Source organism: Trachymyrmex septentrionalis, unplaced genomic scaffold, assembly GCF_001594115.1.
Source record: "Trachymyrmex septentrionalis isolate Tsep2-gDNA-1 unplaced genomic scaffold, Tsep1.0 scaffold24, whole genome shotgun sequence".
Classification (NCBI taxonomy): domain Eukaryota; kingdom Metazoa; phylum Arthropoda; class Insecta; order Hymenoptera; family Formicidae; genus Trachymyrmex; species Trachymyrmex septentrionalis.
The window spans coordinates 966,355-977,347 of NW_017305397.1; the positions used below are offsets into that span (position 1 = coordinate 966,355).

The following is a 10,993-nucleotide window of genomic DNA, read 5'->3' on the forward strand; positions in this document are numbered from 1 at the left end:
CATGAATTATAATGATAAGATCAATTTTCTTATTTAATTATGTTTTATAAAAATTCTCGAATATATTAAATTATTTATAACAATATATAATTCTAATTCGTGATATAATATTGAACGCAAAAAATCATGTTTCTTCGATTGCGGCCTCAGCATGCGACTTATAAAATTCAGGAGAATTGTACTAGCCGTTTCCCCGTCCAGTATAACTTATAAATACTTATAAAAGTATCTTCCGCTGTTAAAATCTTCGTTCTTTGCGATGCTATTTCATGCGATTGATAACCAAATCCGCCATAATGATCAGAGCTTTCTGATAAGGACTCTTAGTAAAGGACTGAGCGATCTTGCTGGCTTCCACACAATGCTTCTTTGCCAAGAATCTTGTTTGTTCGAGACCATTGGATTTGTGCACCAATTCGAAAGCTTTCTCAACATCTCCAGATTCTTGGAAACGACGCATAATCATTGCATTCAATTCTGGATACTGCAACAATTGAAGTAATAATATTAAAGAGACGTTGAAAAGAACCTATCGATAAGTCTAACATAATAATCTAATACATCGTAGTATAACTAATGAAAAGATTTCTTATGTTATGATTTACTGAACATTTTGTGTTCAACCAACCCGTTCGCAAGCAAAAAGCACCGGAGCTGTAGCCAGTCCAAGTTTAAGATCAGCGGCCGTGGGTTTGCCCATAGCTGTTGAAGAAGCTACAAAATCTAGAAGATCATCTACCAATTGAAAAGCTAAGCCAACATTTCTGCCATATTGGAAGGCCATCTCTATCGTGCGCTCATCAACATCGGAAAGAATGGCGACCTAAGATAATACAAAGATCAATCAAAGAAAAAACTAGGCTAAAACTATAAAAATTTGAATATTTATTACCTAAAACAAAATTTAAATCTGGTTTTTATTCTCTTCAAAGTTCCCTTCTATAGTTACATAACAATTCTATTATTTCTGTTATGTCTCAAACATTCTTTCTTCATCTCAAACCATATTAAGCACTTTTGTGTGCTTTAGCTTGGATGATCTGTATCGAGTTCCGGTTTGTGGCAAATATCTTCACGTAACTGCCTCAAAAAATTGCAGTAAAAATCTACGTTGATTGTCTGATCAGTAGAAACAAGTCCCTACATCTTTGATGGCGAAGAAAACGATCGACATAATTTTCTTCGCGCTTCTAACTTTTTTCGCTTTCTTGGATCTCTACTCTCGTCGGATTAGTTTCTTGTGACCTCTTTTTGTTTTTTAAAATAAATTTAAAGCTCAAGGAAGATCGTTTTAATAGAATTAAAAACATCCAAGCAAAACACGATTCGAGAACGTTTGAGACATGGCAAAAGCGGTGAACCCGCTGCATAAATGTAAAAAGAATTACTTTGCAAGGGATAGAGGTTATAAATATTCAAATTATTGTAGGCTTAGAACTGATTGTTCTATCTTCAGATAAATTATATGATAATTTTTTACCTATTGGATAAACAAAAGAGTAAAAGAGTAAGAGAGTAAGACAGTGAGCTGAAGTTTACTGAAAAGTGGAACAATCCAGCCTTAATGTTGTTACTTTTTTATTGATCCATGTAATTATTTACAAGTCTCGATGAAGAAATAATAGACGATGACTTCCTACACGCAACTGCTGATATAGACTCACCGCTTTCATGCAATTGGCAATTAAGCTTGCTGTTTTTCGATAAGTCTTCGTGAGATAGTGCGCGAACCTTTCGTTTTCCGTTTCTTTGGAACCAAGCTGCATAAATTCGCCTTGCACCAAATCAGAGACAATCTACAAATTAATATGTACTTAATTTAATGCTTTGATTAAAAGGATTAAATTTTATTTTAAATTTTATATTTAATTTTAACTAAAAATGTTGATACTCATTTATTACGTCAGATATTAGTTTTTAGTTAGAAATATATTTTTTTTTAGTAAACCTAATAATTTTTGCAAAAAAATTCTTAAAAATAGGCATTTTTCTGATTCTTCTGGATACATATACTCTCTTAATATTTCTTTCTATTATCTTTGTTTATCAATTGTGTCTCTAGTTAAAAGTAGCATAAAATCTCAAGTCATAATCACAAGTCATAATTTCTAGACGTTTTAGAGATATCTTGGCAATTCAATCTGTCATTAAATAATTAAATATTAAATTTTGTACATGTTTACATGAATATGACTGAATGTGATTCATGTATGTCTTACAATTGAAAGCTTCATTTGTTAAAATACTAATAATATTGTAATAATTAGAGTGCAAATACTGAAAGTATTAAACTTTCATTGATTTTCATAAATTACAGATTGATAATTTTGTCATTAAAGTTCTATCATCAACAAGGGAAAATAACAAATTTAAAAAATTATTGAATATATTGAAAATGCAATTAAATAATTTACCTGACTGATGGCAATAGTCACATCATCATTACGAATTTCGGAAAGCATCATACAGGCGACTGATAAGATGTAATTTCCTGCCATAGCCACCTAAAAAAAAAAGGTAATCATTTAAGAAAGACCTCGTCATTGTTTTACCCTTTAATAAACTTATCGAAAATTAATTGATCTTCGTCAGATAAGCAATTAATGTCCGAGTTATATTGTTATCCTGTTTGATTGTCACATGTCTAATTTTCAATAACCATGTAGCATAGGAATGATGCAAATCAGCTTTGATTCAACTATGATGCCGATTTTTATTTTAAGTATATTAAAATAATGATATCGCGATTAAAAGGCAATGTGTATGTTACATTTTTTATTCCTGAATCGTGTGTTTGCTTTCGTAATGTATTTTTGAATGTCAAAATTATGTAATACTTCTAGGTTACTTATAACAGTCCAATATATTACAGAACATAAGCATATAGCGTCACTGTAACAGTATTGTTCTTCAATTTTATTATTATTATTATTATTATTATTAGGCGTTAGGAACTCGAAAGCTCATTGCCGCAAACACCAAATCCCACCGCTCCCGTCCCCGAGCAAGATCCCTCCATTTGTGACCATTTGTTCTTCAATTTTATAAAAGTTAAAATCATATTAATATTTGTCATTGATATCTAAAGATACGAGGAATAATAAAAAGTTTCGATTCAACAAAACCGCTTCGGTTCATTACATTAAGTCGTCAATAAAGTTGATGTGGTTCTCCGTGATTATGATCTATAATAGACATGACTTCCTTTCACTGGACATTCTTCAAATTGGAGCCAAATGGCTTCGAGTCTTGGTTACGCGACTTAGAGTACGATAAATGTAATATTACAAATATTCTAAAATATTCTTTAATATTTCTTTATCAATTCATAAAATTCTTTCTTCTAATTGGTCAATAAAATGTTTCGAAGCGCATTTATAATGAGATTTCGATCGCATCCTTAAACGCGCATTCTTCATAATTTCTTTTGATTTGATTTTAATTCCAACTTTAAGAGAAGTTTATGTCTTACATTGTTATAATGTGTTATCGCAATTTATTTATTAAAACGATACATCTTATTATTTACTTGTTGATCTTGAAAATGCATTTACGCGCGGGCGTGATATCGTTGATGGAAAGTGATTAAAATCGATATAATATTAGAAATTTAATGTCATGATAGATCGGACGCAATACGAATGATAAGTTTCATTAACTGTACCGCACATTCAGTTTCAGCCTATCACTCTGCGGTCGGTGAATTCGTACGTAAAATGATTGACGTAAAATGGTTAATGAACACATAATAAGCGACGCGTCGAAACCGCAACATCTCGTCAGCTCTTAACGACCCGTAGCTTACTCTGTCGCACCTTGATTTCTAAACTTCCTTATACATTGAAATCTAAAACTAAGATACTACATTATCGCACACTTTCTACTTTTTTTTATTCACAATTTTAACTTATCTTCATAAAATACTTAAAATTCCTGCATTTTATTTCAATCTTGTAAAACTGTCACATTCTACGATAAATATTTTACGATAAATGTTTTGAAAGAATATAGAACACTTTAGAATTTTGTAAAAAATTTTCGGTTCATACTTGAGTAAAAAACACAAATCTGTCAACTAATTTTTTTTACGTAAGCTCAATTATTTATTAAACTAATTAATTACTTAATTACAAAGGTTTAAATGCTTATAAGCTACGGTTTAAACAAATTTATTTCGAACAGATTAAAAAATTCATAAGGAAAGACTGTACTCCGATAATTCTAGGACATTTGTACCGAGAGGCGCAAAAGAAAGCTTCCGAATCATCATCTTCAACAATGTTTTTGGTCGGGTAAAACGACAAAAGATCGTTTTGTATGACAATGGCTAAGTGACTCAACAAACAGCTCGTAATTTTGAGTTTCACATCCGGCATTAGTGATGTGCTGCCTTATTTTCATGTATCTTAGATGCGATAACCGAAAGACACTGGTTAGGGTTTTCTTCTAAGAATAGCACGCGCTCCGGCAACACTTTCTTGCAATTACACAGCGAGGTGACGTTCCACTAAATAAACATAAATCAACGCTGAAAGCAATGGTCCACCTGCGAGGCTCATTAATTTTGGCTAATGTTATCTCCGGGAAACAACTTACAATTATATTTCAGTACGACATATTGTTGCGGAACATTCTCTGGTTTAATGAGATGAAGAATCGAAGTATTATACACTTCAATCAGTGTGCATAAGTATATTTATTAATATTAACGACCACATTGTAAATTGTATCAGATACATAAAAAAAGAAAGAATATAAAATACTTTCCTAGTTTATATTATATTACCATATCTAATATTACACTCTCTTATAATTTATTATTATATCTAATATTACTCTTAATAATCAACATCAGAAATGCCAGACAAAAAAGATCCTGTCTATCATATTTTTTATCTTTCCCAGATATTTCTCTCAGATAATATCAGTCTGACTTACAATCATTATTTATAAATTTCGCACCTGACTCAATAGTTTACATTCGAACCACTTTATCACGTAACATTGTTACTGGTAGGTGTAATTCGAATATAATTATTATATATACTACAGCAAGAATTCTCTCGATTAGCAGTATGTTAATGCGAGAGCCTGTTACACAATTCACCGGTTCAACATCTGTGCTGTCCTCGCAACCAATGCACCGAAGAAATAACGTCGGAACTTTCGTGACCATCGTTGGGCTTTCCATTTCTTTGAATGGTGCTAATTCCATCATGCGTCAAGGTTGTAACACTTTTGAAGCTTCCTTGTAATGTTTGCGCATGCTATTCATCAGAATCCATCATACAAATTGCCCTAACAGTTACTGACAAATTGCAAGAAATTACAAGGACACTATTTTTGTAAGTCCTTGACGTCATTTTTACAGAATCGTAAACAGATCTTTTATTTCCTCACGTCTCACGATTATGCACTTACGAAATCTGAGAGAATTCTATACGAAATCTGTGAAGTGCCTGAGAACTTCTAGAAATGCAATTTGGTCTTCAGTCGCTCGGTCGCGAATGTTCGCAGTAAGCTGTCGCTGCATTTCACAACGGTGGCTTAGAACTGCGATTCACATTTATCGTGCGACATGTATCTACAATTCGCGACGAGTTAGAGACATTAAAGCGACAAGTTTCATTACAAAATTCTAGTGTCGCAAGATCAACGTAGACAAGCAGAAAGATGAGAAGTGCAACTTCAATACTTTTTGTACAACACTGTTTTACAAAATGTACCGCAATTATGCTCTTTTACATAATGCTGTGTGATGCAATAATGTTGCATTAATAAACTTAAAGTTTAACAAATAAATTATATTCGAAGAATATTTATATATATTTTAAGATTTTAATAAAAATTTAAACTTATTTTCTTGAAAAATTAACTATTTAATTAATTTAAACTAATTTTTTTCTAAAAATTAATCGAAATGAATTAAAAGTTCAAGTTAGAACTGAGCAATATAAACTTTTATTTCCTTCGCATTATCTTTTTAAATTATTATTTATTAAGATCCTAATTCTTAGAATTAGAAAAAGATAAATAGTATAAGTTTATATACATATATTTAATACCGAGATAAAAATTAATTATATTAGTGGAACCAGGTCTTATTCACAAATACTTTACGAAAATATTTAGAAAAACATTAAAATTTAAATAATTATTATTTTCTTATTTTTTCTTAAGTAATAAATTTAATTTAATTCAATTTAAATAATAAAATTAATTATATAAAACATATTTAATAATAATTATATATATGTATGTGTATATACACATATGTGTGTGTGTGTGTGTGTGTACATAAATATACAATTTCCTTCTTTTATAATTATGTATTCTGTGGAATGATTGATATTTTTAGAATATCAAAAATTTTTAAATTTGTGAATTCTATAGCCGTTTATACTCTGAATAAACAACTAGAAAAGCATAATTATATAAAAATAATTATTAACCAATTTTTTTCACTGAATAGAGATCAATCTTTTACAAAAATACCGCACCATATATTCTTCAAAGAAATCATAGTTTTACAAAAAGAACTTTTAAGACACTTCGTACATCAGAGAAAAGAGGGAGGAAGAAAGTAATGATGGCTAGTCAATAGCTTCGCACGTTCTTGACCTAGCCACTGTTCGCGCTTTCATTTCACTTACCAGTGCACATACGTACTTGTGTAATGAATGTTAATAGTAAATGCAGCTCAATCATTCGCGACGCCGATCGAAAGCTAATTAATAAACGCTAGAAAATGTCTCGCAGCTAGTATGGAAAAGCACGCAAATGAAATTCGAGCGATTGCGAAAGTCGTACGTTAATCTTATGCATTTGAGAGTTGAATTTTTCGATCGCGTCACGTGTCGCCCACTGTCGCGTTCCAACTGTCGATTTCTAATACATATAACTTCAATGAGCCAGATTGATTTGTAAACAGTGGTCACTTTCGAAATAGTTTTACATTAATTAATACTCTATGAATAGTACTCGAACAATTTTCCTATCGTGTTTTGTGACACTAACAAATTTTCCACATTCACAACGAAAACATGCCGAACACAAGATCCGCTTCCGGATCCCAATCTAGAAAGCCCAATGTTTGGTCATGAATCGCATTAGCCTCTTTCTTTCTTCGCTATTTTAGAGAGAGAGAGAGAGAGTTTGAATTTCCATTGTCGTCGTTACTGACCAATGTACAATGACAACTTTTGATATTTTTTCGATATGAAATAATTTTATATATTTTTGATATACTTATATTCTTAAATATATATTTTTTATTTTATATTATTAATTTTTTGCATAAACAAAATAAGAAAAAAGCATCAATTCCGAGAATTGATATGTAAAGAACTATGTCGATCATGTTTGCGAACAGGAAAATAGATACTTACTTTCTTTTGACTCCAGACGACATTAACGGACGGTTTGCCACGACGGAAGTCCGATTGATCAATGACATCATCGTGCAATAAAGAAGCGTTATGGATCATCTCGGAAATCATCGCTATTAGTCGTTGCGAATATAAAAAATCGCTGAAAAAAAGGAGAAAGAACCTTTGTTGTAGAATAATTCATTTTCATGACTATCTATCATAATGCCAGCACAATTTTAATAATTAACAATATATTTTTTCATGATCTTTTAATCATATATATTTTTTATAGCAATAAAAATTATGCAAGTAAAATTTAAGTTACTCAACGATTTTCATAGCAATATCTAATTAAACATTTTTGAGATAATTTTTTGATTTTTTCCAATATCTTTCAAATTGCTCAATTAAAAATTCATAATTTATACAAATCGAAATTATTAAATTAAAAATATATGTATATATGCATTTAATATTTTTTATTTCCCGACAAATTTTAAAGTTATCTATGATAAAATCTAAAATTCTTAATGAGACATTTTTTCGTACATCACTTCACCAATAAATTAAAATAAGCATAGAAAATCATCCTGTTTAAGAAGATAAGCAATAAACCTGTTTCAATCCTGATAATTCAAAACCTGATAATTTCCGTGTCTTTATATAATAAAAAATAGACTTTAACAAATCATAAACTTAAAATCGCTTTCACCGAAGAAGTATCTCAAATATCTCAATAATAATCGAAACATAATAAAATTTTGTTCTATAATCACAATTTTGAAATTTATCGGATGATAAAAAAATACTATACACACACACACACACACACACACACACACACACACACACACACATTTTTAGTCTAATAATTTCGACTTCTATAAATTACAAATTTGTAATTGAACAAGTTAAAAGATATTAGGAAAAATTATTTCAAATTTGAACATTTTAATATATTATTGCTAGGAAAATCATAACAAAATCTACAATAAAATCACGCCTAAACAGTTTAACACGTTACGACGTATTAAAGCGCTTCTCATTCACGTGGTGGCCGCCCTATTCATATGCATTCGTACGTAGTAATGCTTGTACAAGACGCGACCACCGCTTTCATAGATATCTCTAACGTACCACTTTGTCGACAGTTTTAATGCTTTCTAAACGCCATGAGCACACGTTTTCATACGGAGATTCATTGTGTTTCGTGTATTCGTGCATGTAGCGTTAATAAAAAGAATCGACTCTCTCACGCGCGATTTTCTTAATTATAAATTTTCTAACAAATTTTTTTTAACACTGCTTCAAAGTCTCAATTAAAAATTCAATTCTTGGTTATAACAATAAAGGAGCAGGTGTGACAAATACATTAGCCGCATTTTATATTTATCGCTACTTTGTTTTCTCATTTTTGATCGTACAAGTACATCTTTTTCCAGTTCTTTAATTTGTCTTAAAAAAAAAAAATATATATATATATAACGCTCTTCTAATTTCAAACATTCGAGAGAAGCAGATGATTACGTTTTTTTTTTGCATTTTGCTAGACATTTTGCTACTATAGTTTCAGACGTGCAATTCATAATGTCGTTTATTAAGCTTCTTTATGAATAAATTTCAAACATGTTTGTAGAAACATGTCCCTACTTACTTTCTTCCATTGTGATAATTAATAGCTCGTGCCATGAGTATGGTAAACATGGGTCGTACCGCTTTCCCCTGGCCATCGAAATAGTATGTGCTTATAGGTTGCAACTCTTCTAGTGAGGTGTTTTTTATAAGTCTCTGAAACAACAAGACATGTATCTTGGAATAAATATTAACGAAAAATATCATTGATGAAAATATCTGAATATCTGTAGAATAAAAATTAAAATCGATGACTGCGCAAATATCGGTATATCTGCATACATATACAGGATAAAGTACAAAGCACGTACAAATATCACGTCTTATAATTTGTAAAAAAGTTTTAAAATTATTATTATATATTTATTAAGCATAATAATTCACGAAAAAATAAAAACGGTATTTTATGAAATTTATATAATTCATACTCTCTAAATTCTTTGGAATGGAATTTCGCTCTAAGAGCTAGTCTTGAAAAAGAGTGGCTCAAGTTTCAATCTTTAAGAGTAAGATTTTACTCTTTAAAGTAAGATTTATCCTAAAAGTTTTAAAGAGTAATATAATTTATTTTATTATATCTTCATGTATAAACTGAAATACTATTAAATAGTAATTTAGTTGTAATCGATCAAAGAACGGAAGAGAAAAATTACGTTCTTTACAGCGTAATTCCTCTCCTCTCTTCATCGATCGGTTACAACTAAAAAAAACTATTCAGGTGGAATGCGTAATCAGAAGAGAAATTTACTACTCTCGTCCTTTCGACAGTATCGGAACTCGTTCCGTGAATTAAATATTCGTCAGACAACTGTCTCCGATGCAATAACGAAAGAGGACAACGTCGAGAGAGATAGAACTGCTTTAGATTCCACTTGCGATTCCGGTTGAAAGTTCCTTCTGGAATTTGGCCAAAATTTAAAAGAATGTATGCGTCCGTTACGTCTCTCGATAAGCTTGCATTAGAATCGTTCTTCGCGCGACTCACGCGATCGGAAGTCGATACTGTCGAACCCTGAAGAGATTCGATATCGCTCAAATATCGCTACTGTGCTCACGATACTAAATCGTCGATTTCTCTAACTTTCCTCAAATCAAATGACGAACCAACGTTGAAGTTACGACGGTTCGTTGAAAATAATTTCTTTTGTTTTGCCAACATCTGCTAATGCCGGCAATTTATCATATCGTTCCTTTTTGAAGTACCGACAATTTTCATAATTAAGAATTCGTTAATGATATTTTGGAACATTTTAAGATCACGAGATCTTGCAGTTATAGTGTGATAATTGTATAACTATTTAGAATAATATCGTTTTTATAGATTGGGCAAATTTCACACTGTTTTCTGTGTACGCGAACATTGATCGTGAGTAAAAGTTCTTCTCTCGACCATATGCAGACCGTGAAGTCGAGCTGCTTTCGCTTACGGGCCGAGGCACCTTAAGCAGAGGCGCCGCCGCGTGAAAATTGCATGGCTCTTCATCAATATTTATAAACGCGCTTCTTGACGATTGTTCTTGTCACTAAAGCAATGAAAATGCTCGAGCTGCGTCAATTCAAGCGTCATTCACTGATTGAAATAGAAACAGCAAAATGTATATGCACTGTTACATACAGAACTTTAAGATTTATTTAATTAAAAAATACGAAGAATTGAATTTAATAGAATTTGAAATTTAAATAAAATTTTATAACTAAATTACAACAAAAATAAATATTAAATGACAAAAGAAAAAAGCTCGAAATTCAAGAATTAAGTCTCACACAATATCTTTTATTCAATAAAAATATAATATTTGAAAAAATATTAATATTTATTTTTAAAGGAACAATGTTACTTCTAAATATTAGTGTACGATTAGATAAATTATTGTGAGAAGCAATATTTTGTGTATCGATTTTTAAAAAATTGGCGAAACAGTAAAATACAAAATTGAAAATTATATATATATATATATTTTATATATATATATATTTTATATACACACCTA

The 10,993-nt window shown here is 30.7% G+C and overlaps 1 protein-coding gene across 1 annotated transcript in view; it reads right to left on the reverse strand.

Moving 5' to 3' along the window:
- Positions 1-100: 100 nt before the first annotated feature.
- The window catches only part of LOC108748616 (decaprenyl-diphosphate synthase subunit 1), a 43,578-nt gene continuing 32,685 nt past the window's right edge, over positions 101-10,993 (reverse strand). Inside the window, exons 3-8 of the mRNA XM_018486864.1 lie at positions 9,025-9,158; positions 7,389-7,530; positions 2,415-2,504; positions 1,665-1,796; positions 629-823; positions 101-484 (exon numbers count right to left, since the gene is read on the reverse strand). Coding sequence (XP_018342366.1) covers positions 263-484; positions 629-823; positions 1,665-1,796; positions 2,415-2,504; positions 7,389-7,530; positions 9,025-9,158 — 915 coding nt within the window. The 3' untranslated portion in view covers positions 101-262. The remainder of the gene's footprint in view (positions 485-628; positions 824-1,664; positions 1,797-2,414; positions 2,505-7,388; positions 7,531-9,024; positions 9,159-10,993) is intronic.